The following is a 27,220-nucleotide window of genomic DNA, read 5'->3' on the forward strand; positions in this document are numbered from 1 at the left end:
AATGGAGGTGTTGGGGGACCGGAAGCCAATGTAAGTCAGCAAGGAGGAGCATGATGGGCAAATGGGACTTGTCGTGGGATAGGATACAGGCAGGAAAGCATTGGATGAACTGAAGTTTACACAGCATGGAGGATGGGAAACCAGTCAGGAACGCATTGAAATAGTCGACTCTGGAGGTGACAAAGACATGGATGAAAGTTTCAGCAGCAGGTGGGCTGAGGAAGGGCCAGAGATGGGGAATTTATAGAGGTGAAAGTAGGTGGTCTTTGTGATGGAGAGGATATGGGGTTGAAACTTCATCTTGGGTAAAATAGAACGTGAAGATTGCAAACAGTCTAGTTCAACTGAGAAAGTGCCTCGGGAGGGGTATCAATCAAATCAGTGGTAATGGTGTGGAGATTGTGGTGGGGCCAAAGACGATGGGCTGGATTTTGCTACGGGGGCGGGTTGGAGGTGGGAAACCCACATTCGGGCTTGTTGTCCCACCTCCATGGAGATGTGGCCAGCCCACTGGATTTTCCTCTGATTGACCTTGTTGAGCCCGCCCTGTGGGCTCAGCAGGCCAATTAAGGGCCACCCGGCAACAGGTGACGTCAGAGATTGACATTTCATCTGTCAAAAGCTTTTGGCACATGAAATATCAGTGTTTAACAGCTGTTTGAAGCTGTCAAGCACTGAAAAACTGCTAATTCAGCCTCAGTCCTTTCTCAGGATAACTTTAAAATCATTTTGCTGTAGAAACAAAGAAGCTGATTTTTTTTTTTAAATCGGAGCTTCTGTGGTTCTTGCAGCCGACTCCCGACACCGGAATGCAGGACTCCTGTAAAGGTAAGTAAAAGTAAGTTAAACTTATTTAAACACTTGCAAAACACTTACCTTTGCACTCCTGCACCCCTCACTCACCTGAACACTGGGCATCTCGACCCCTCCAAGACCTCAGACCCACGTCCCGCCTCGAAAACTTTTCGTGGTTTGGAGCTGTCGGGAAGCCCACAAACCTGCAATAAAAATCGCGAATAGGCAAAAAACTACCTGTTAACTACCTGTTAACAGGCAGTTTAATTGCCTTTAATCCCTTCCCGCCTCTGGGAGTCGGGTTCCAGCACTTGTCGGGAACCCGACTCCTATGAAATTGACATGGAGGCGGGTTGGAGGCGGGATGGGGTCGGGACCCCCGGATCTCCGATTTTTATCGCCCGCACGCCTCCAACCCGACTCCAGGGGCTTAGGAAAATCCAGCCCGATGGCTTCAGTCATTACAATGTTTAACTGGATGAAATTGCTGCTCATCCAAGACTGGATGTCAGACAAGCAGTCTGACAGCACAGAGGCAGCACAGTTGTTACGTAGAATTACATTTAATCTACAGCACAGAAACAGGCCATTTGGCCCAACTAATCTATGCCGGTGTTTATATTCCACACATGCCTCCTCCCACTCTAATTAACACTTCCCCCCGCCCCACCCCGATCCCTCTATTCCCTTGTTCCTCATGTATGCATCAAACCTCCCCTTAAATGTGTCAATGCTCTCTGCTTCAACCTCTCCATGTGGCAGCAAGTTCCACATTCGCACCAATCTCTGTGTAAAGAAATTCCTCCTAAATTCTTTATTTGATCTGTTAGTGGCACTTTTATATTTATGTTGAGAGAGGCGGTGGAGAGGTACAGCTGAGTGTTATCAGCGTACATGTGGAAGCTGATCCCATATCTTCGGATGATGTCACCAAGGATATAAATAAGGAAGAGGAGGGGGCCAAGGATAGATCCTTTGAGGACTCCAGAAGTAGTGGTGTGGGGGCAGGAACAGAAGCCATTATTGGAGATATTTTGGCTACAATTGGATAGGTAAGAATAAAACCAAGTGAGTAAATATAAGATTTATATGTTAATAACATTGCATGTGGACAATAATACCATCATTTTTATTTCTAATTCAAAAAAGCCATTTTAACTTTGTAAAAATGATACATTAAAGATAATTCTGCAATTCATTGAATGCATTTTAAATTCTCCAAACAATATTATCAACACACTTTTAATTAATTCAAGGTAATGCTTCTCTTACTGAAGTTACACAGCTTTGATTTAAAGTCACTGATACTATAGAGAAATCACATTTTTGTAGCTCACACTAGCAGAGCTAAAGGAATGTGCAGTGATTGTTTTGCTGATATATAAAAACGATTAAGAAATTCTACTTGGAAACAAGCAGGCATAAAAATTACATTATACACACATATATATTTTTACAGTGTTACTGTAGTTAATCCCATGGATTGCATGGCAAAAAAAAACTGGAGTAACTGACAAGGTTTGAAGGGTCATTCGGAAAGCAACTTGCCTAATAAACAGTGTGAATTTGGATTGAAGCTGTTTAACTGATAGGAGCACCAGTTGTGACAAGTTTATAGTAAGCCCCTTTAACAGCCATTAGTTCCTCATGAGTTCCCTGCTCAATAACGAGTCCTCGAGACATGACAGCGATGATATCCGAGTTCTGAATGGTCGACAGCCGATGTGCTATCACAATGCAGGTTCTTCCTTGTCTTGCTTCATCTAAAGCAGCCTGGACAATCTAAACTCAAGAGAATGCATTAAACCTTTATCAAACAATGTCAGAACATATTGTTGTACAATAATTAATACACTTGAAATACTGATAGGTGCTGGCTGGCTCAGATGGTGGAACTCATATGGTTGGGTCACTGGCATGGGTCCTAGCTACGCCTGCCTTTTCGTGGGATATGTGGAACATTCTTTGTTCCAGTCCTACTCGGGTCCCCTCCCTCACCTCTTTTTCCGGTACATTGATGACTGTATCTGTGCCATTTCCTGCTCTCACCCTGAACTAGACAATTTTTTTCACTTTGCCTCCAATTTCCACCCTTCCCTCACCTTCAAATGGTCCATCTCCGACCCTTCCCTTCCCTTCCTCGACTTCTCCGTCTCCATCTCTGGGGATAGGTTATTGACCAACATTCACTACAAGCCCACTGACTCCCACAGCTACCTGGACCCGCCCCACCCCGCCTCCTGTGAAGACTCGAATCCATTCTCCCAGTTTCTCCAGCTCCGCCGCATCTGCTCCGACGATGCCACCTTCCACACCAGTGCTTCCGACATGTCTTCCTTTTTCCTCAACCGAGGATTCCCCTCTACCGTGGTTGACACTGCCCTCGACCGTGTCCGCTCTATCTCCAGAACTTCTGCCCTCACCCCTGCCCCTCCCTCCCGGAACCACGATAGGGTTCCCCTTGTCCTCACCTTTCACCACACCAGCCTCCACATTCAACGGATCATCCTCCACCATTTCCGCCACCTCCAACGTGATCCCGCCACCAAACGCACCTTCCCCTCCCCTCCCCTTTCAGCATTCCGTAGGGACCGCTCCCTCTGAGACACCCTAGTCCACTCCTCTATCACCCCCAGCACCCCTTCCCCTTCGCCTGGCACCTTCCCATGCAAGCGCAGGAGATGCAACACCTGCCCTTATACCTCCCCCCTTCCCACTGTCCAGGGCCCCAAACACCCCTTCCAGGTGAAACAGCGATTTACTTGTACTTCTTGCAATTTAGTATACTGTATTCGCTGCTCACGATGTGGTCTCCTCTACATTGGGGAGACCAAACGCAGATTGGGTGACCGCTTTGCGGAGCACCTCCGTTCAGTCCATAAGGGTGACCCCCAAGCTTCCGGTCGCCTGTCATTTTAATTCACTGCCCCATCCTCACTCAGACCTCACCGTACTCGGGCTCTTGCATTGTTCCACGGAAACCCAGCGTAAGCTCGAGGAACAGCACCTCATCTTCCAATTAGGCACTTTACAGCCTTCCGGACTCAATATTGAGTTCAACAATTTCAGATCATAACCTTGGCTCCTATTACATTTTTATATATATTTTTTATCCACACCTTTGTTTTGTGCCCTTCCCCCTTTTTTCTCTCCCACATGGCAGCTGTCTCTCATTCTGCCAGCGCATTTCACGCCTAATCTAGAGCTGTCTTTTGTCTTTTCACCATCTCGTCTTGTTTTGAATACCTCTTAATGGCCTAGAAATTCAGTGGGCCTTGCGCCCACTTAGCGCCTAAAGAGGTCTTTTGCGCCGGCGGGGTGGTAGCGCGGAAATTGAGTGCAGCGGTTTTGGCGGCGGTAGCCGTTAGCGCTGCGCCGGGACCGATGACGTCATCGGTGTGCGCGGTGGCCCGTAACGCCCCGAAACCGCGCCGATCCCCATATTTATTTGCGGCCGCCTCCTCCGAAGCGGGCGCAAACAGCGACCAGAAAACGGGGCCGTCCTGCTGCCATAGCGGGGTGCTTTAAAGCGGAAGGTGCGGCCGGCCGCTTTTTCAGCGGCCGCCTGCCCGCACCTCCTTCCCCGGCCTCCTCCACCCCCCCCGCGACATTGCCGGCTGGTTTCCGTGGAGCCCGGCACTTCTCCGTTGTGCCGGGCTCTTTTGCCGGCACTCGCGATTGGGGCTCCGGCCGTTGCAGGCACCTCCCCCTTAAGAGAAGGAGGAGGCCTGCAGTACCGCAGCCTGCCGCACCGCATCGGGTGGCGCTGCGGCAACTAGCGCGCCGATATTCAGTTGCAGCGCCCCAAACGGAGGCGGGCACACCCTGGTATAGCGCCCGCTTCCGAATTGGGGTGCAGAAGACGAATATACGGCGTGCGCTAATGCCTCCCCGCCCAGCGCTAACGTTTGGGCGCGAGCGAGCTGCCCGCGCCCAAGTGAATTTCTAGGCCAATGTCTCTTCACTTCTCTTTTGTTCTTTCATCCCCATTTCCCAGCCCCCAAACTGGCCTTTTAATCTGTTTCATTTCCTGTGTTTTTTCAGTCCTGACGAAGGGTTTCAATCTGAAACGTTGACTCTATTTCTCTCTCCACAGATGTTGCCTGGCCTGCTGAGTTTTTCCAGCATTTTCTGTTGTTATTTCGGATTTCCAGCATCCGCAGTATTTTGCTATCGCAATGGTATCAAAACAACTTTGAAAAGTTATTTGAGCGATTTGATTGTTTTTTTTGGTAGTTGCTTCTTTAGGCTGGATTTTTCTGCTTGATTGGAAACCAGCCACAACGTTAGTAGGGTGGGGATACTATCTACCCAAATGACTCACTGCTAATCCTGGCTAATTTTAGATTGTTTGCCTAATTACTGGCAAGGAAGACAGAAACTTAAATCTCCCTCCACCCTCCATAGCAACATTGTATTCAACACCTGCCAGCACTTCTGGTGAAAATGGTGGCAGGCTGCTGGGAGCGGGCAGAACGACTCCCTGCCCAACTTTCCAGCCCTAACTCGCCCCTGCCTGCCTCAGACCCATCCAACATCAGGGGGGCAGAGAGTGAAAGATTGGCCCTTTAGTTGCTTATTGGTAGTGATAGTAATGGGATATTTGCACAAATCAGAATGAGTAATCAAAGCGATTCTGATTATTTAGGCAAATCATTAAAGTGTGACAGATTTAAAGTATAACATTCAGATTTAAAGTGTAATACAGGTCATAATATTAGACTTTTACTTAGAGAGCAAGATACTAATTGATGTCCTGTGGCATCTATCGCTGTCAAAAATAATAAACATATATATTTGTTTGTATGTATGTATATATCCCGATCCACAGTCACTCAATAATCTTATAAAAGCTATTCTCTTCATGCTACATAACACAAAGCTTAATTACAATATGGGTTATGGAAGCAAAAAATTGACTGTGGAAGTAGAAAATGGAACTCCAATGAAATGATTTCAAACAAAAAAGATAGAAGTTTGAAGACAACTGAAAGTGTGCTGAAGACTATAACACATCTTTCTGCAATGGATGATTTGATGATAAAATAAGTAGCTCATCCAGCGTTTTAGGTGAGAACATAGCTCCAGATATCTGCCATTTAAAAAAAAAAATTGTTCCTGGGATGTGGGCATCGCTGGCAAGGCCAGCATTTATCGCCCATCCCTAATTGCACTTGAGAAGGTAGTGGTGAGCTGCCTTCTTTAACTGCTGCAGTCCGCATGGTGAAGCTACTCCCACAGTGCTGTTAGGGAGGGAGTTCCAGGTCTTTGACCCAGCAACTATGAAGGAACGGCAATATATTTCCAAGTCAGGATGGTGTGTAACTTGGAGGGGAACTGGAGGATGGTAGACAGTGGTGTTCTTCAAGGGTCAGTGCTGGGGCCACTGCTTTTTTGATATATATAAATGACCTGGCTATTGGAATAAATTTGCCAATGACACCAAACTTGATGGTGTGGCAAACAGTGATGATGATACCAATCAACTGCAATAGGACATAGAAAGGCTAGTAGAATGGGCAGACAAGTGGCAGATGGAATTTAATATAGAGAAATATGAGGTGATGCATTTTGTCAGAAGGAACAGGGAGAGGCAATGTACACTTAATGGCACAGTTTTAAAGAGTGTGAAGGGAGAGAGGGACCTGGGAGTTAATGAGCGTAGGTCCCTGAAGGTGGCAGGACATATTGAGAGAGTGGTTAACAAAGCATATGGGATCTTGGGCTTCATAAATAGATGTATTGAGTACAAAAGTAGAGAAGTTATGCTGAACCTTTATAAAGCGCTGGTTAGGCCACAACTGGAGTGTTGCGTCCAGTTCTGGTCACCACACTTTAGGAAGGATGTGAAGGTCCTTGAGAGGGTGCAGAGGAGATTTACCAGAATGGTTCTGGGGATGGGGGATCTTAGCTACAAGAACAGGTTGGAGAAGCTGGATTTGTTTTCATTACAGCAAAGGAGGTTGAGGAGTGATTTGATAGAGGTGTACAAGATTATGACGGGTTTAGATAGACTAGATGGGGAAAGACTGTTCTCACTAGTTGATGGTACAAGGACTAGGGGACACAGACTTAAGGTTTTGGGCAAGAGATACAGGGGGGACGTGAGGAAAAACTTTTTTACGTAGGGAGTGGTAATGACCTGGAATTCGCTGCTGACGGATATGGTGGAAGCGGAGACACTCAATGTTTTCAAGGGGAGACTGGATAGGCACTTGAGGGAAATAAACTTGCAGGACTACGGGGATAGAGCGGGGGAATGGGACTGACTGGATTGCTCTACAGAGAGCCGGCACAGACTCGATTGGCCAAATGGCCTCCTTCTGTGTCATTATGACTCTATGGCTCAATCATAACCAGTCATACCAACATTTTCCTTGTTAATACCTTTTCACTCTCTGTATCTAGTGCAGATGTTGCTTCATCCAGTAAAAGAATTTTTGGATCCCGGACAATGGCTCGAGCTATAGCAATACGTTGTTTCTGTCCACGAGATAACTGAGAACCTTGGGCACCCACATTAGTATCATATTTCTGAGTGAAAAAATACAAAAATATACATAAAGCAATGTGTTGGAACTTTTAGGAGATTTTAGCATTTTATATCAGATGTGAACATTTAAAACTATTCCAGAATATAACGCTGTAATGTTATGTAAAATAAAACAATAATAATTCTCAGTAATTTGGTCAACTCAACATTTGTAAAGTACTTGACTATGACTGTTCTATGATTTTTCATAGTTGAGCCCAATCCAGTCCTTACCTGAGGCTCACACATGCACATTTTGAGGAAGGAATCACTGGATAACAATCAGGAGCAGGAACTCTGGATGATTTTCCCCTTCCTAGTTCAGGAAAACTGAGGACAACTGCATTACCCCCTGATACCATCCCAGCTGTGATCAGCTAACTCAACACATACTAGGAATTGAACTTATAGCCTTCTTATTGGGATGGCTTAGTTTATTGCTGACTTAATCAACTGAGCCATCAGGGCAAATTACAGCTATTCTTATACAATTCTAATGATCTCATATTACATGAATTCCAATGACCAGAGCACGTTATATAGTGAAAATAATTTCAATTCTAACTCTAGAATGTAACAAACCATACATTTGGTAATGACATCACAAAGTCATGGAGCTGAGCCTTCCTTGAAGCGGCAATGACTTCATTCATACTGACTTGACGGTTGTTGTCACCATATTTAATATTCTCTGCAATGCTGCAGCCAAAAAGCACAGGCTCCTGGGGCACTATTCCAATTTTAGATCTTAAGAAGGCAGGGTTTACAGTCTCTGTGTTATGGCCATCAATTAACTGAAATTAATGAAACAGGAAAAAAGGACATAATGAAGTAAAGGACGTTGTTAATGCAAAATGTTTACAAGCAGACACAACAGATTGGAACAGAATATATTCTCTCACCACTTTCCCCTGATTAGGGTCATAAAATCGTTCAAGCAGTTGTATGCTAGTGCTTTTTCCACACCCACTACTGCCAACAAAAGCCAGTGTCTGCCCAGGCTTAACCGAAATTGAAAGGCCATTTAAAACTTGGAAGTTCGGCCGAGAAGGATACGTAAATTTGCAGTCTATGAATTTAATTTCTCCTATAAAGTTGCTCTGTTAAAAAAAGACATCATTTTAAATGCAATCATCAAAAATAAAATGACTGAAAACTTAACAGCATTATGATCAGTGGATAGTCAATTCATTCTTTATCATATTTAAATCTGGCTCCCACAGTGCAATTGGAAAAGGAAGAAAGAAGGACTTGCATTTATATAGCACCTTTCACAACCACCGGATGTCTCAAAGCACTTTACAGCCAATGAAGTAGAGTCACTGTTGTAATGTGGGAAATGCAGCAGCCAATTCGCACACAGCAAGCTCCCACAAACAGCAATGTGATAATGACCAGATAATTTGTTTTTGTTATGTTGGTTGAGGGATAAATATTGGCCAGGACACTGGGGATAACTCCCCTGCTCTTCTTCGAAATAGTGCCATGGGGTCTTTTACATCCACCTGAGAGAGCAGACGGGGCCTCAGTTTAATGTCTCATCTGAAAGATGACACCTCCAACAGTGCAGCACTCCCTCAGCATTGCACTGGAGTGTCAGCCTAGCTTTATGTGCTCAAGTCCCTGGAGTGGGACTGTGAACCCACAACCTTCTGACTCAGAGGCAAGTGTGCTACCCACTGAGCCACAGCTGACACTTGGGGACCAGATTTAAATGTAATAATTGCCGCGTGGGTTTCCCAGGGCTTGGGAAACCCGTTACCGAAAGGGAAGTGGGAGCTGCTGGCACCAAGAAGCAAGTGCTTTTTATAGCACATCTTTTGGGCCAGGAGGAGCACGACCCTAAAGGAAGCCTTCAGCTTTGCCTCTGCCAATCACGGCCTCTCTCTAGCTCCTGCCACGGTCAGTGACCTTCCCCCCTCCAACCCCCAATTTATAGCCTTCCCCGCGGTCGGTGACCCCACCCAAACCCTCGACCTGAAGCCAGCCCTGCGATTGCGGCCACCCCCCCCCCCAACCCCCGATCTGTAACCTGCCCCGTGAATGTGATTGCTGGGGACCGTCCCCAATGGTCCCTGGCTGCGGACTCCTGCCGCTGGTTTTCCCGCACGGCAGCCAGCCAGCCTTGTCAATTTGGCCGGCTGCCGGGCGGGTAACAGAAGAAAAAACTTATAATGAGGCCCTGCCATTAGATTCAGCTGGACCTTTGCACCCCTGGCCTCAATAGTATTACCCTGCCTGACCGTGCTCCCCCTGCACTCTCTCTGCCTCCCCATAAAATATCAGGGCCATAACCTTCCAATGAAAATTAATGACCCAAATGCTAAAAGCACTTAACATATATCACAGGGCAATTAATCAATGTCACAATCTGTTCAGGAGAACCGTAGCTTCCACTGGCTTGTTGAACCCCACCCCCTTTGGTGGTCTTCAAAAGGCTTTTTTATATGACACTTCACTGCAGTACTGAGGGAGTGCTGCACTGTTGGAGGTGGCGCCTTTTGAATTAGACATTAAACTGAGGTACTACCCATCAACTCATAAGAACATAAGAATTAGGAGCAGGAGTAGGCCCCTCGAGCCTGCTCCACCATTCAATAAGATCATGACTGATCTTCGACCACAACTCCACTTTCCTGCCCCATCTCCATATCCCTTGATTCCCCTGGAGTTCAAAAATCTATCTATCTCAGCCTTGAATATACTCAACAATTCTTTTGGGGTAGAGAATTCCTAAGATTCACAACCCTCTGAGTCTTAAATGGCCGACCCCTTATCCCGAGACTATGCCCCTTTGTTCTAGACTCTCCAGCCAGTGGGAACAACCTCTCAGCATCTACCTTGTCAATCCCTCTCAATATCTTATATGTTTCAATGAGATCACCTCTCATTCTTCTAAACTCCAAAGAGTATAGGCCCAATCTACTCAATCTCTCCTCATAGAACATCCCAGGAATCAATCTAATGGGCTAGAAATTGCGTAGCGCCCCATTTGGGGCAATAACTTTTGAAATCTCGGAAAAGTATCGCCAGGTGATAATCATTTTCTGGTCCCGAGAAATTGAGCTTTAGCGCTCCAAGAGGGAAGTGGGGCGCTAATTCAAGTGCTAACCACTTCTCTTAGGGCACGAAAGTGTGAGAGCGGGGTGGTAACAGCAGAACGCTGAACAATGTGGAGTGCAAAGATACCGGCATCGAAGGCTGCTTCCCTCGCTTAAAGGGAAGGGCCAATGATGGTGCACAACATACTTCTGCTCAGTTCTGTGTTGCCAGGTGACCTGCGCGACTGCCATTACAGTCCCAAACACTCTCAGACAGTGGAGAGTTTGACATCTTGCAGCAATAAAGCACTGAAAACTTTCAGCAGGCACCAGTTTGGTCGACCTGAAAACCACTGCCTTCAATTAGCGCTCCCCAAGCGGCCAGCCGAGGGGACAATGCCTCCTCTTCCTGCCATTGTTCATGCCTGGCGATACAGCAGGGGGTGGGAGGCAATTTCACATCTGGGGCGGTAATGGGGCGCTGTGCACTTTATGACTTTATGACGATCTGCGAGACGCTAGAGGGTGAGGCAGTAAGTTAAACCGGCAGGGAAGTTCGCGGGCATCGCTGAATTCGTCGCACCCAGTCGCTAACCCCTTCGCACCCCGTTACACCCCCCCCCCACCCCAGGCGCTAAAGCAGCCGAATTTCTCCCCCAATGAGCCTTCATTGCGCCACCTCTAAGGCAAGTATATCCTTCCTCAGATAAGGAGACCAAAACTGTGCACAGTTCTCCAGGTGTGGTCTCACCAAAGCCCTGTACAATTGTAGCAAGACTTCCTTACTCTTGTATTCCAGCTCCCTTGCAATAAAGACCAACATGCCATTTGCCTTCCTAATTGCTTGCTGTACCTGAATGCTAACTCTCTGTGTTTCCTGTACGAGGACAGCTAAATCTCTCTGAACACCAACATTTAATAGTTTCTCACCATTTAAAAATATTCTGTTTTTCTATTCTTCCTACCAAAGTGAATAACCTCACATTTCCTCAAATTATACTCCATCTGCCACCTTATTGCTCACTCACTTAACCTGCCTATATCCCTTTACAAACTCTTTGGGCAGGATTTTCATTGGGCCGTGGAGGCGGGATTGGAGGCGTGTGGGGGGTTAAAATCTCAAAATCAGGGGGCACAAACCCATCCCGCCCCCAACCCGCCTCCATGCCAGTTTCAAAGGAGGCAGATACCCGACCTGTGCTGGGAGCCGCCTCCCCGAGGCAGGAAGGGGATTAGTGCCAATTAACTGCCTGTTAACAGGTAGTTAACAGGCAGTTTTTAGCCTAATCCCTATTTTTATCCCTGAAGTGTGGGATTCCTGACGGCTCCAAACCACGCCAAGTTAGCGAGGCGGGCCGTCGGGCTGAAGGACTTGGAGGGCTCGAGATGTCCGGTGTTCAGGTGAGTGATGGGTGCATGAGTGAAGAGGTAAGTGTGTTTGGTGTGTGTAAAGTGTTTGAAGAAGTTTTACTTACCTTTACTTACCTTTACAGCCTTCCTTCCTTCAGGTCTCGGGAGTCCCTCATTTCACCGGCACAGAAAGCAGAATGGCCGCGAGCTGTCAAAAATTGCAGCATTCAGCTTTCTATTCTGGAGAGATCTCTAAATCAGCCTGAGAGGAAGGAATTAACTTAGTGTACAGATTGTCAGTGTTTGACAGCTTCAAAGAGCTGTCAAATGCTGATATTTCATCTGTCAAAAGCTCTTGACAGATGAAATGTCAATCTGTGACATCACCTGTTGCCGGGTGGCCCTTAATTGGCCTGCTGAGCCCACTGGGCAGACTCGACAAGGTCAATCAAGCAAAAATCACGTGGGTTGGCCACAACTCGATGGAGGCGGGACTACAACCCCGAAAGTTGTACTCCCTCCTACGCGCCTCCAGAATCAAAATCCAGCCCTTTGTGTCCACCTCATAGCTTACTTTCCCACCTAGCTTTGTACATCCCACTCAGGTGGATGTAAAAGATCCCAAAATTTACCCCTCAACCAACACCAACAAAAATAGATTATCTGATCACTTAGCTCATTGCTATGTGTGGGACCTTGCCGTGTGCAAAGTGATTGCCACGTTTCGCTACATTGCTACAGTGACTACAGTTCAAAATGCTTCATTGGCTGCAAAATGCTTTGAGATGTCCTGAAGCCATGAAAGATACTGTATAAATGCTTTAGACTGACAGGTTGACTTTTTGAAAGCCAAGATATATTTCAAAGAGTACAAGAGTTATAAGTTTGGGGCGTTTCACAGATTCCAGTGTTATGACTTTGACCAAGCCATAATGGACATGGAGAAAACTATGAACTCCATTGGTAGAAATTCCTACACAATTCTGAATATGATCACAACTAATTGGGATTAGGGTATACTAAGCTGCCAAAAGACTCTATAATTTATTACCTGAAAAGTCTTCATAGTGACTATTCAAAGGGACAAAACTGATTGGTTTGTCTGTTTAATTCTTTCATGAACTGATTCAAAATGATTGTTACTTAAGCTAAATTTGTGCTAATTTTCACTGCAATTTACTGCAATTCTAAAAGATTCTATCCTTGAATAAGCTTGTTTGGTAATTTTAGGGAAGTGGCATGACTGATAATCATCCTCATGGGTGCTAAGTGGAAACTATAAATGAGTCTATTGTTTATCCAGAGCACACTATCTCAGATTACTTTACATACACGGTTATGCTTGATAGGAAGTCATGGTGCTTGCCTATGGGAGTTTTTTTTTGTGTTAGACTTGAAAAAGCATCTGGTAGCAGCTCAGAATGTAACAGTTCTTTCATCTATTCCCTGAATAATGGGTATCAAATATATGTCTTTCACGCTTAACAAGGTGGTCCAGCTTCCACAGAATTTAAAACATAGGCACAGAATGGGGGCCTAAAGCACTAATTGCATGGCGCTGTCTCCCATGCCCCAAGAGCACTGGATATAGATTCAACCCCATATTGGGTCAGACAATTTTTGAGGCATCCCTGGTGATCACCTAAAACAGGCTAATGAGGGGCCAAGCTCCTGTTTTAGGACACTTCTGGGAAATTGGGCTACTCTCACCTTCTTTGTGCCTGAGATAATAATGTAAGCAAGTTATTTCACAAATAAGGTGTTCGCAATAGTACCAAGCTCAGATTGTTATTAAAGGAACACTCAGCAACAACAACTTTCATTTATATCACACCTTTAATGTAGAAAATAATTCCAAGGTACGTCAAAGGCATTAATTTTAAAAAAAGGACACTGAGCAAAGAAGGTGCGATTAGGAGGGGTAACCAATAGCTTGGTCAAAAAATAGGTTTTAAGAAGGTCTTAAAAGAGGAGAGGTGAAGGAACTTGCAGAGCATGGGGTCAAAGCAGCTGAAGGCATAGCTGGGGGAAGTGCACAATAGGCAAGAGTCAGAGGAACAGACAGTTCGAGTGGGTGGAGGGATGTAATGTGGAGGATTTTGACTTTGGCCTTCCCTGGAGGAAACTGCTCATCCAAGACTGGATGTCAGACAAGCATTCAAAGTCTCAGGCCCAATTAATTTTACTTATAATTTCACTTTACTGGGAGCAGCCATTTGTTGCTTTTGAGAGATTACCAATAACTTTTGTCACCAAATGATGATATTCTATAAATTACCTGGAACATTCTTTCTGACCTGCAGATAGATAGTGAAGGGACTATTGCAATGTGCTATTTAACTTGTAGGAATGAAACTTGTTACTGCAGATTAATCCTGCTCCCAACCAATAGAATTGCCAAAATTCAATATTCTATCTAAATGGAATTAAGCCATTATTTTGGTTTGATAAAGGTCTATTGCTAAATGCGAGTCATTAATCCAATATGAGCAACTAAGATTGGCAGCTGCTTTTCATTGCAGAATTCCAAAACTAATCAGTAATTTAAAAAATTACAGGATATAAGGTTAACTGCAGTGTAAAGTCATAAAGTGTGACATTGAGGTTTGAGTGTTTTATCAATGTATTTTGATCCAGGGAAAGTGCCATGCTAATGAATCACAGTTCAATTCATGTTTTCCTCCATATTATGCAGGTGGGGGAGGGATAATTTTATACAATATTTGTCTTTTTTTTTGCTGTTGTGTTGTGGTGGGTAGGGAGGGGTGAACAGTCAAATCAAGTGATTTAAATTCAAATTAGTCGGTGAGTCGCCTAACCAGCAGTCCTTAAAGGGACCATTGGTGGCTGCTCCACAAAAGTCCCAGAATTTCTTCTCCGGGGGATTCTGTGGAGCCAGCAGGAGCAGAGTTCGGCTCCCACCTGCTTCCAGGCCTGGCCTGCCAGCTGGCTCAACATAGGAGCCGGCCTATTTCACCCTCCTGCAACTGATGAACGTCCTTTTGACGCCCGCAGCTAACTAGTTACATTCAAATGAGGTCACAACCTGAAAATGGTTTGGGCCATCGGACACCAACCTCGGGCAGGTGGCACAGTCGCTCTGCTGCATTTGCACTTGTTTCGGGTGGAAGTCGAAAAGCTCCCCACTAATGATTCAATCTGTTAACTATACTGAATTCTCAATCAGTTCATTGCTAGAAGTGAATCTATTTCTAGTTTAAGACAGATCAGCCAACTTTCTTCCGAAGCAGTCTGCATGTCTGTTGATTCTTTTATTGAAGGTTCTCAACAGCAGAGTTTTGAAAATGGGTGAAAGAAATGAATGCTAACAGTAAGAAGAAACATTTACTATAGTTTTCTTTTTTTTATCATGCAATAAAACATAACTGAAAACGTTTATTATGAACTCTGTCGTGCCTGCTATCAAATGACACAAGTCTTTAAAAACATTGGATTCAGTAAGCTATGGGCTTTAACACAACGTCAGGGTTCTGATGAGCATATTAAAACTCCTCAGCTCTCAAGAGCTCCGTGACAGTGTTACCATCCTGTAACCAACTCCAGTCTGTGTTACTTTGTTTAGAATTGGTAATTTCATAAATCACTACTTAAAATGGTAAACCAGTTTTTTAAAAAAGGGTTGGCTTCAATTTCTGTTTTATTGATTACCCACCAAATTACTTAGAATTTACATAGAATTTACAGCATAGAAACAGGCCCTTTGGCCCAATTGGTCCATGCTGGTGCTGTGCTCCACATGAGCCTCCTCCCATCTCTCTTCATCTAACCCAGTCAGCATACCCTTCTATTGCTTTCTCCCTCATGGACTTATCTAAATTCCCCTTAAATGCATCTATACTATTTGCCTCAACTGCTCCCTGAGGTAACAAGTTCCACATTCTAACCACTCTCTGAGTAAAGAAGTTTATCCTGAATTTCTTATTGGATTTATTAGTGGCTTTCTTATATTTATGGCCCCTATGTCTACCACATTGAACCCCTTCATAAATTTAAAAAGCATTAGGTCACCCCTTGGCCTTCCCAGCATTGTTCAATCTTTCCTAATAGGTATAACCTCACAGTTCTGGTATCATCCTGATATGTTAACTGTTAGAACTATTGGCCCGTATTTTCCGATGCCTACGGGTGTGTACGCGCTGTGTACACACCCATAGGGACATCGGAAATGTCAGTTTCAGGCATGCGAAGCGCATGCGTTGAAAACCAGCAATTCCGATTTGTCAAGAATCCTTTTGACAGATTGCACGCCTGCCCTGGAGAAGGGTCTCTGCGGGTGGAGCGTTCCGCTTTCTGCAGAACCTCTGCCCGCTGAAATCCCTTAAAATTCTTACGCCTGGTATAAGAGTTTAAAAAAGTTAAAAAAAAAAAAAATTTCACTCATTTATAACTTTTTAAAAAGGTAAGTTTATTTTTAGCCCCGTAAAAAACTAATTGGCCCAGAAATTCAGGTTGGGGGCTTCCCGCGCTTGCAAGCCCCCGACTTGCACTTACCTAGCACGCCGGCCGTTGAGCTGTGGGCCCGCATGAGATTCCGATCCTGGGCCTCCTCCAACTGCCGGCGCGCAGTGCTTGCGTATCTCAGGGGCGCAGTTAGTTCGATGCATCCCCTGGGATCACGTGGGCCATGGAGATCCAATGGTAGCAGGGAATGCTTCATTCATAAGTTTGACAGGAAGAGCTGTCAAACCTATAAATACTATAAGCCCCAAAACATCACTAAAACTAAAAATATATCTTTTTTTAAATCACATTTTTAAAATAACTATAAATTACATGAAATAACTATTGTAAACAATAATTTAAATTTTTGAAAAAATTAATTACATTGTCTAACGGGGCTAAAAATAAACTTACCTTTCTTTAAAGTATTTAAAAATAATAAACCTGTGGAAAAAATGTTTTAATTTTAATTAATTCACCACTTACCTTGTTAAAAGCAGGCCTTGTGCCTGCTTTTTAAAAGTGTAACTGTTGGAGACTTACCCTCCCGGAGCAACCTGCAAAAAAAACGTAAGTTCGATGCGCACGCACTGCCTCTCCGGCGCACGCGTTCCACCTGTCAACCCCTTCTTTCAGGGGAATGGAAGTGCCGGTTTCCTGCGCATGCGCAGTGCATGCATGAAACCAGCACTTTTGTTGGGCCTACACATGAGTACCCAGTGTGTACTCACACATTGGGACCCGAATCTCTGGGCCATTATTTTTAACAAAAAATAAAATTTTTGTTTAAAATATTTAATTTAATGTAATTTTAACTCATTAAAAAATGTGATGGTTTTTTACAATTTATTTAATGTTTTAGTGTCTTTTTTCAGTGATCCCCATTCATACTTTTGACAGGTCCATCTGTCAAAAGTATGAAGGGGGATTCCCTTCTTTCATTGGCTCGCCTGGCCCACATGATCCCAGGGATGCTTGCGAACTGCATGCGCCCCTGGGATATGTGGGCCCTGTGGTGTATGTAACCGTTCCACCTTTAAGAGAACTATTTTAAGAGATGCTCTACTTTATCTTGGCTGCTGTATACTGTAATACCGGTGGTGACCACACCGGTATATAAGTGCTGTGTAATGATTTATTGGGCAGTTCAGCCTGACCTTCGACTAGTAAAGACCTGTTGAATTTATTCTTGTGGTCTGTGTGCAGTGATTCTTATTAACAATAATTAGAACACACAGACTTAACAGTGGCGACGATGACGATCTTACCCTGCGGCAGAGATATATCCAAGGCAGTTTAACGGGCGTCGAGAAGAGGCATCCGCCCTCATCATCCTGCTGAGAAAAGACTCGGGTCTGAAGAGCAAGGAAGAATCCTGACACGAAGCCTTCCATCAGCAACAGGCAGTGATCATCCCTTCTATCACGGTGATTGCGAGGATGCCTAAGCGTGGTAACATCAACGATTTCAATCCCGATGTTGAAGATTGGGCCACGTATGTAGAACGCATAGAGATTTATTGTAAGGCAAATAAAATATCAGATGAAGATAAAGCACTAACCTTACTAAACTCAATGGGTGCGAAGACATACGGGCTATTGAAGCATCTTCTATCACCAGCTAAACCGGCGGATCAGGCTTTCGCTAATATTGTTGCTGTCCTGAGAAATCATTTGAACCCCACACCGCTGATGTTAGCGGAACGATTTAAATTTTATGCGAGAACGCAACTGAAAGAGGAAAGCAACGCGGAGTATTTAATTGAACGCGTAAGCTAACGAAATACTGTCAGTTTGGGGAAAGACTGACAGAGGCACTGAGAGACAAATTCGTGTGTGGATTGTCGAAAGAAGGAACACAAAAGCGGCTGCTTGAAGAGAATGATCTTACACTTGATAAGGCTGTCACTATTGCAGCATCGCACGAAGCCGCAGCGAGAGGCACTGCGGAAATGCAGCTGAAGGCAGCGGTACTCAGCGTAGATCAAATGGCTTTGGGTACAGCGAAATGTTATCGTTGTGGAAAGACAACACACGATCAGAACCAATGCTGGTTTAAAAATCAGGAATGTAGAAAATGTGGCAAGCTTGGTCACATAGCTAAAGTATGCCGGTCAGGAAAGAAGACCAGCAACAAAAAGTCACCACAGGAAAAGTGCAGAAAGGTACATAAGGTGGCTGAGAAGAGTTCGGATGAACAGAATTCGGATTCAGACTCCAACAGCAAGGAACTGGGTAGTCTGAGAATTCACAATGTGAGTAAGGAAGCTGACCTACAAACTATCTGGGTCACACTTCAGATAGCAGGAGTCCAAGTGAAGATGGAATTGGACACCGGATCGGTGTTGACGGTCATGAATAAGCAAGATTACAAAAGGTTATTCACACATATTCCCCTACGGGATACGGAGATAGTATTGCAGACATACACGGGGCAAAGAGTATACCCCATCGGAAAGATAAAAGTCAAGGTGGTACACAAGGGAAAAGAACACCAAGGAATGGACTTATATGTACTACCTGAGGGTGGTCCACCACTTCTGGGACGGGAGTGGATCAGGAAAATAAATATGGACTGGCACTCCCTAAAAGCAATAACGGTAGATTCTGGAAAAAAAGATGTCAAACCTGAACGATTGTCCAGAATATTGGATGAGGCTAAAGAGGTGTTCCAACAGGGACTGGGAACACTGAGAGGAATTACGGCAAAAATCAAGATTGCAGAACATGCAAACCCAAAATTTTTCAAAGCCAGACCGGTACCTTATGCTATACGACCTGCTGTGGAAGCTGAGCTGGAAGGGCTAGAACGTTCAGGAGTACTGTCTAAGGTGGACTGGAATGAGTGGGCCACGCCCATTGTTCCCGTCATGAAGCGTTCATCGAGTAACAAGCCAGGGGAACCGGGGAAGGTCCGCATCTGTGGAGACTTCAAGATCACGGTTAATCCGATGCTTCACATGGTGCAATATCCGCTTCCGCGGATTGAGGATATCTTTGCTTCATTGTCTGGCGGGAAACACTTCACCAAGATAGACCTGGCACAAGCGTACTTACAGATGGAAGTTGAGGAAGAGTCGCGCCAGTATCTCACAATCAACACGCACAGAGGCTTGTATTGATATAATAGACTGGTTTTTGGAGTGGCTTCGGCTCCAGCAATTTGGCAGAGGGCCATGGAGCAGGTATTACAGGGAATTCCAAGCACTCAATGTTACTTGGACGATATCCTGATTACAGGAGATGACGATGAGGAACACCTTGCAAATTTGAAACTGGTGCTCACCAGATTGAAGGAATATGGACTTCGAGTTAATCGCCAGAAATGTGAGTTCTTTCAGAAACGGATCTCGTACTGTGGTCATGTCATTGACCAGGAGGGGCTGCACAAGTCACCTGACAAGATCGAAGCTGTTGTGAAGGCTCCCGCTCCGGAAAATGTATCCCAGTTGAGGTCGTTCCTAGGGTTGATTAACTATTACCATAAGTTTCTGCCAAATCTATCCACGGTGCTGCACCCGCTGAATGCCCTTTTGCAGAAAGAAGTACCATGGAAGTGGAGCGAGGACTGTAAGAAGGCCTTTCGCAAAAGCAAGGCATTGATCACCTCAGAGGAAGTGTTGGCTCACTTCAACCCAACGCTACCTATTCGTTTAGCTTGTGATGCTTCTCCTTATGGTATTGGAGCAGTACTCTCACACAAGTTGCCAAATGGCTTGGAAAGGCCAGTCGCATTTGCATCCAGATCATTGACCTCCGCTGAGCGCAACTATGCTCAGATAGATAGGGAGGCTCTCAGCCTTGTGTGGGGAGTAAAGAAGTTTAATCATTACCTGCAGGGCCAGAAGTTTACACTGCTGACAGACCACCAGCCGTTGGTATCCATTTTTAACCCTAAGAAGGGTGTTTCGGTGATGACAGCACAGAGGCTCCAGAGATGGTCCCTTTTCCTAGGGGCACATCAATATCAGATAGAATTCAAAGGTACAAAGCAGCATGGTAATGCTGATGGGCTGTCGCGCCTGCCACTACCTACTGAGGAGGAGGCACCGACGGTTGACCCGGTGGAGTTATTTCACTCGACCATCATCGAATGTTTACCTGTCACCAATGCAAATATTGAAAGGGAGACTAGGAATGACCCGACACTGTCCCGGGTCTACGAATTGACAGTAAAGGGATGGCCAGCCCATGGTGATCCACTGTTACCAGCATTCTCAGCAAGACGAGAACAGCTGTCCATCTGTCAGGGAACATTGATGTATGGAACAAGGGTGATTATCCCTCCTAAGTTAAGAGAGAGAGTTCTAAAAGAACTACATGAAGGTCATCTGGGGGGAGTCAAGATGAAAAGCCTTGCTAGGACTTATGTGTGGTGGCCGGGTATCGACCAACAGATAGAGGATCTGACGAAAAGCTGCTCAGGGTGCCAAAAAGTCCAAAATGCACCTCCAATTGCACCGCTGCATCCATGGGAATGGCCTTCAACCCCATGGCAACGTGTACATATTGACTTTGCTGGTCCATTCATGGATTCCATGTTTTTAATTGCGGTGGACGCACATTCTAAATGGCTAGAAGTGATTAAAATGACTACCACTACCTCGGAGAAGACGATCGCGGTGCTAAGAACGATATTTGCAAGAAATGGATTGCCAGAGCAAATATGTTCAGACAACGGACCACAGTTCGTGTCAGAGGAATTCCAGAAATTCCTGAAGAAGAATGGGGTGAAACATTATACCTCTGCCCCATATCATCCAGCTACGAATGGGCTGGCCGAGAGGTTTGTACAGACGTTCAAAAAGGCAATAAAGGCCATGAGCGAAGATCAGATTCCACTGCAACACAAGGTGGACAATTTCCTACTGGCATATCGAAACGCCACCCATGCAACAACAAACCAAAGTCCTGCCATGATGTTCTATAACAGGAGGTTGCGGTCCAGGTTGGACTTGTTAAAACCAAATGTGCGGAGGGAAGTCGAAAACAAACAGTTCCAGCATATCAATAACAAGCCCACTCGGAGTTTTGAAATAGGACAACCGGTGTTAGCCAGGGACTATAAAAACGAGAAATGGCAATCTGGAACAATTCGGGCCAGACAAGGACCCCTGATGTACACGGTAGATGTTGGTGAAAATGTAATGCGACGTCATGCTGACCAACTGGTGGGATCGAGAACAAGGGTCGAGCCCATGGTTACGACAGAGACAACCGTGGAGGAAGTTAGTGAACCTGAAGCATCTACCTCAGAAGTGAATATACCTGATGATGATGTCCTATCCATAGGGGATCAACTAGATGAGTCACCCCAGCAATGAGAACCAGAGACCCCTGAAAGGCGTTATCCGTCTCGGATCAGGAGGCCTCCTCAGAGACTGAATCTGTGAACTGTTTTTACATGAAGTTGTGTATATATGTTATTATGTTATGTTTAATGGGGAATATATACTGTTAAGCTAAAAAGGGAGGATTGTGGTGTATGTAACCGTTCCACCTTTAAGAGAACTATTTTAAGAGATGCTCTACTTTATCTTGGCTGCTGTATACTGTAATACCGGTGGTGACCACACCGGTATATAAGTGCTGTGTAATGATTTATTGGGCAGTTCAGCCTGACCTTCGACTAGTAAAGACCTGTTGAATTTATTCTTGTGGTCTGTGTGCAGTGATTCTTATTAACAATAATTGGAACACACAGACTTAACAGGCCCTGCACATTTCGACTGTGGAGAGGACCAGGATCGGAAATGGCCGCACCTCGGGAGCCCTCAGGTGAGGGTGTAGATTTTTTTCCCGATAAGAGGCATCCACATGCAGGAAGCCTTCTATCGGAAATTACGGGCCATTAATATCTTTAAAGGAGGTATATGAGGCTTATTAACACTAAATGCAGCATTATTCTGAAACTAAAGCCTAGCTCCCTATTGATGAAAAATTGATACGATACCCATTTTGCTCCATCATCGTTGTAGATATTTATTTTAGGAACACGGTCGATCAATTGGAAGAAGCGTGCAGCAGCTATCTTAGCTTTTGCGTAGTCTGGGGTGTATGATGAGGCTCTTCCCAGTGCTGTACCACTTGTTACTATGGCAGCAATCACTCTGAAATAAAGTAACATTACTGATTTTAAAACTATTAAACATTGTGTATTACATGTGATATAGCATTTTTACTATATATAGAGTGACCATACCTGAATACTATGCTGAAATGAAGGCTCTCAGCAACAACCAAATAACCACCAAATCTATATGATGCAGCATTGGCCAAGAAGATTATGGATTGGGAAAAACCAAAACACAAACCATAAACATTAGCTTTTTTAATTGCAGCTTTGTAAGGGTCTTTTAGCTGTGTCTCGTACAATTGCACAAACATTTTCTCCTTTGCTAAACCAGCTATAGTTCGGATGTTACTCAGGGCTTCACTGGAAATCTAAAGAGTAAGAGAATGTTGAAATGAGAGTTTGTTTATTGGAATAAGACAAAATCTTATCCGGCAAGTAAGATAATAATTTGAAATATACCCGGCCAGCAACTTCAAGGGCTTGTTTATCCTGATTTGCAAATCCTGTTAACATTTTAGCTTGCAGAGCGCCAGACAGTGCCAGAAAGGGTAGAAAACAGAGTATAACCAAAGTTAGTTTCCAGCTAAAGTAGAAAGCGATGATCAAGGACACTCCTATGTTGGTGAGAGAATTCACTATCATTCCAATCTGAGATCCTGTAGCCTGAGGGAAGAGAAACAATAGAAAAGCAGTTTTAGAAATTGCACCCACTAAACACCATTTCACTTACATTATCGTTATTGTTCAAACTGAAAAAAAACTCACCCTTATTATAGCATTACTGTAGAACGAAATTCTCCAAACAGATTTGATATTTATCACATACCAAATGGCTTTCCAAAAACTATAAAGCCACTATTGACAACTTAAAAACAGTTCATAGATTCTGCAGCATATATGATCATTAAAAATAATGCAGTGTACGCACAGCTCAGATTTGTGCTGAGCATCTGTAATCCACAAGTATGCGATTTCCAGGGATCTTATGCAACATCCCAAACCATTGCAGCTTTGTGGACCTAGCTGATATTAATTGTAGACTACTGATTGAACAGCCATAAGAACATAAGAAATAAGAGCAGGAGTAGGCCATGCGGTCCTTCAAGCCTGCTCTGCCATTCAATAAGATCATAGCTGATCATCGACCTCAACTCCACTTTCCCGCCCGATCTCCATATCCCTTGATTCCCCTAGAGTACAAAAATATATCTATCTCAGCCTTGAATATACTCAAAGACTCAGCATTCACAGCCCTCTGGGGCAGAGAATTCCAAAGATTCACAACCCTCTGAGTGAAGAAATTCCTCCTCATCTCTGTCTTAAATGGCCTACCCCTTATCCTGAGACTGTGCCCCCTACTTCTAGACACTCCAGTCAGGGGAAACAACCTCTCAGCATCTACCCTGTCAATCCCCTTCAGGATCTTGTATATTTCAATGAGATCACCTTTCATTCTTCTAAACTCCAGAGAGTATAGGCCCATTCTACACAATCTCTCATCATAGGACTGCCCTCTCATCCCACGAATCAATCTAGTGAACCTTCATTGCACCACCTCCAAGGCAAGTATATCCTTCCTTAGATAAGGAGACCAAAACTGTGCACAGTACTCCAGGTGTAGTCTCGCCAAGGCCCTGTACAATTGTAGCAAGACTTCCTTACTCTTATACTCCAACCCCCTTGCAATAAAGGCCAACATGCCATTTGCCTTCCTTATTGCTTGCTGTACCTGCATGCTAGCTTTCTGTGTTTCTTGCATGAGGACACCCAAATCTCTCTGAACACCAACATTTGAAAGTTTCTCACCATTTAAAAAATATTCTGTTTTTCTATTCTTCCTACCAAAGTGAATAACCTCACATTTACTTACATTATACTCCATTTGCCACCTTACTGCCCACTCACTTAGTTTATCTATATCCCTTTGCAGACTCTTTGGGCTGGATTTTACTCACGGAGATGCGTTGGGGGCGGGACTGCTGCCTTCTGGGTTCTAGTCCCACCCCCAGTGACGCCTGATGAACAGACGCTATTTTGCCCTGATTGGCCTTGTTAAGCCCACCCTGCGGGCTTGCCGGCCTATTAAGGGAAAGCCTGTGTCAGATGACGTCAGTTGATGATGCTTCATCTGCCGGTTTTCTTAAAGGCATATGCACCACACTTGTTTGACACATGATTTGACAGTGTTTGACAGCATTGAGGTGCTAGTAAACACTGACAATCACTGTCCAAAGGTGAGCCCTTGAATCCAGGCTCTCCAATTACTCTTTCCTTAGGATAAATCAGATGGCAGCTGCAGCTGAGATTGCAGAAGCCATCTGTCACTTCTCCCGATGAGATGAGCCTACACAAACACGTCACAGCTTGTCACCTGCAGAAACATCTAACCACATTAAAAATTACTTTCACAACTTTTCCTTAGCTCTGATACTAACCTGTGTCTGATTGCATGCTTCACACCACTTCTGCAGCTGTCATCCAAACACCAACATAACAACAGACCCACAGCACACCTCACTTACCCTGGCGGGGTTTCCCGACATCGGGAAGCCCGCAGCAGCAGTCAAAAAATTGGAAAACGCCTCTTAGCTGCCTGTTAACTACCTGTTAACAGGCAGTTAAGTGGCTATAATCCTCTTCCCGCTGCTAGGAGTCGGGTCCCTGTGCAAATCGGGGACCCGACTCCTGGGAAGATTTGTTGGAGGCGGGTTGGGAGCAGGTTTGGGACCTGCTCCCATTTTTTGGGATTTTCCCAGTCGTCTCGCCTCCAGACCTGCCTCCTCAGTGCTGGTAAAATCCAGCTATGTGTTTTCCTCACAGCTTACTGTCCCACCTAGCTTTGTATCATCAGCAAACTTGGATACATTACACTCGGTCCCTTCATCTAGATCATTAATATATAAGTGTGCACAATTCCCACCAGTGAAAGGGACAGAAAGAAAAATTAACTTTTTAAAGCATTTACAAAGTGCCTTTCATGTCCTCCAGACATCCCAAAGTATTTCACAACCAATGAATTACAGAGAGAGCAGAATTGGTTGGGAAATCTGGAAGTTGAACCTTGTTGACATGCTAAATGTAAAGTTTGTGACAATATGACAAAAAAGGACTGCCCTTTGGATCCCTGTAGCACTAACGGATGACAGCTGATTTTTTTTAAATGACACTTAAGTGACATAATTTGAAAATTGTCAGAACACACAGGGTGGTGTGGGACTACTTCTATTTGCATAGTAGTCCTGTTTATTTGACTCTTGCACAAGGGTCCAAATGGCAACATTGGTGCAATCGATGATATCTTGTGTTCTGGGAATGCTAGCCGTAGAATTGTGTTGCCTATCACGTTGCTGCTGTGGTAAAAGTGAATAAGGTATTACCCTTGCTGAATAATGTATCCATGGACATCAAACTGACAGAAATTTCTTTTATATTGCTCATTAATTGCCAGATCCCAAAGTGCAGATCTCATCCAGAGGGCCTTTTTTTTCTAATTAGTTTTCCCAGCTGCCACCATTCTTCCTGGGGCAATAAAGCACACTGTTCTGGTGATGGCAGCACTTTTACTGGGAATGATGTCATGATGCAATGTCATAATGTCAGCAATTCGCACATGCACACTGGCCAACCTGTTATGGCAAGTCCACGCATACGTGAAGTAACGAGCCCATGACGTAGCCAGTTTTCAGGAAAACTGGCTGTCCTACTTACTGGTGAATGCAGTAAGCAGTGCAATATGGCTGCATTCCCAAGACTAGGGCTGCAGGATAAAAGCAGCTCGAATTTGTCCCAAGTGCTAGCCCTTTAAAGACGGATGCTGCATAATAAATGGGTGTCATGGCAACTTTGACCACTGGCAGTGCTGTCCAGATGTTGCCCATTGTCTGAAGGTTTCCCTGAAGGAGATGTTACAGCTCTGACACCACTGCACAGTTAAATCTCAGACTACTTAGACACATCTTTTCCATTATTTTAGACCTGCTGTATTGTTGATCAGATGGTTTCTTTGCATGTCACCTGATATCATGGACACCCCTTTTCTGCTCTTGCGCTGCCAGTTGCAATGCTAGTGGAGCACTGAATTGAATACACATAGGCTTAGAAATTCAGTTTGGGCCCGCCAGCTCGCTTGCGCCCAGAAGTTACCGCTGCACGCGGAGCCACTTGCGCCCGCCGGAAATTCAGTTTCAGCGCCCCACGTCGAAGCCGGCCGCTATTCAAGGGTTTCGGCGCCCCCGCTTGGGGCGCTGAAACTGAATATCGGCGCGCTAGGTGCTGCAGCGCCACCCGCTGCGGAGCGGCAGGCTGCGGTACTGCAGGCCTTCCTCCCTCTCTTAAGGGGGAGGTGCCTGCAACAGCGAGATTGCCGCTCGCTAGTGCCGGCAAATGAGCCCGGCACCACGGAGAAGTGTCGGGCTCCCGGAAAACAGCCAGCAATGCCGCGGAGTGGGGGGGGGGTTGGAGGAGGCCGGGGAAGGAGGTGCGGGCAGGCGGCCGCCGAAAAAGCAGCCGGCCGCACATCCGCCTTAACTCGCCCCACTAACGCTACAGTATGGCCCCGTTTTCTGATCGCTGTTTGCGGCCGCTGCGGAAGAGGCGGCCGCAACTCAATATGGCGGTCGGGCCGGTAGCGGGGCGGTAGCGGGGCACTGCGCACACCGATGACGTCATCGGTGGCGGCGCAGCGCTACTGGCTAACGTCGCCATTACCGCAGCGCTGAATATCGGCGAAAGCTCAGCAAGTGGCGCAAAAGCCCTCTTTGGGCGAAAACTGGGCACAAAGCCTACTGAATTTCTAGCCCATAGTATGTTAAAAATGTGGAGATTTCAGCTGAAGTATAGAGCAGCTCTGCTTTCTACCAACCTTCAGGTAAATAGGCTGCAGCCTTTGCAGCAACACAAATTAAGTGTAAGGATTGGTAATGCACCACACACGTGATGTGTTACCATTGAGATATGATGTACTTTC

At 45.2% G+C, this 27,220-nt stretch overlaps 1 protein-coding gene across 1 annotated transcript in view; it reads right to left on the reverse strand.

Annotated features, from left to right (window-relative positions):
* Nucleotides 1-1,905: 1,905 nt before the first annotated feature.
* The window catches only part of LOC147120482 (bile salt export pump-like), a 107,961-nt gene continuing 82,646 nt past the window's right edge, over nucleotides 1,906-27,220 (reverse strand). Inside the window, exons 23-29 of the mRNA XM_085986477.1 lie at nucleotides 22,714-22,917; nucleotides 22,381-22,622; nucleotides 22,132-22,288; nucleotides 8,230-8,427; nucleotides 7,915-8,121; nucleotides 7,183-7,329; nucleotides 1,906-2,577 (exon numbers count right to left, since the gene is read on the reverse strand). Coding sequence (XP_085842603.1) covers nucleotides 2,377-2,577; nucleotides 7,183-7,329; nucleotides 7,915-8,121; nucleotides 8,230-8,427; nucleotides 22,132-22,288; nucleotides 22,381-22,622; nucleotides 22,714-22,917 — 1,356 coding nt within the window. The 3' untranslated portion in view covers nucleotides 1,906-2,376. The remainder of the gene's footprint in view (nucleotides 2,578-7,182; nucleotides 7,330-7,914; nucleotides 8,122-8,229; nucleotides 8,428-22,131; nucleotides 22,289-22,380; nucleotides 22,623-22,713; nucleotides 22,918-27,220) is intronic.

This window comes from Somniosus microcephalus, chromosome 4 (genome assembly GCF_052327205.1).
Source record: "Somniosus microcephalus isolate GS21.2 chromosome 4, FLI_Smic_1.0, whole genome shotgun sequence".
Classification (NCBI taxonomy): Eukaryota; Metazoa; Chordata; class Chondrichthyes; order Squaliformes; family Somniosidae; genus Somniosus; species Somniosus microcephalus.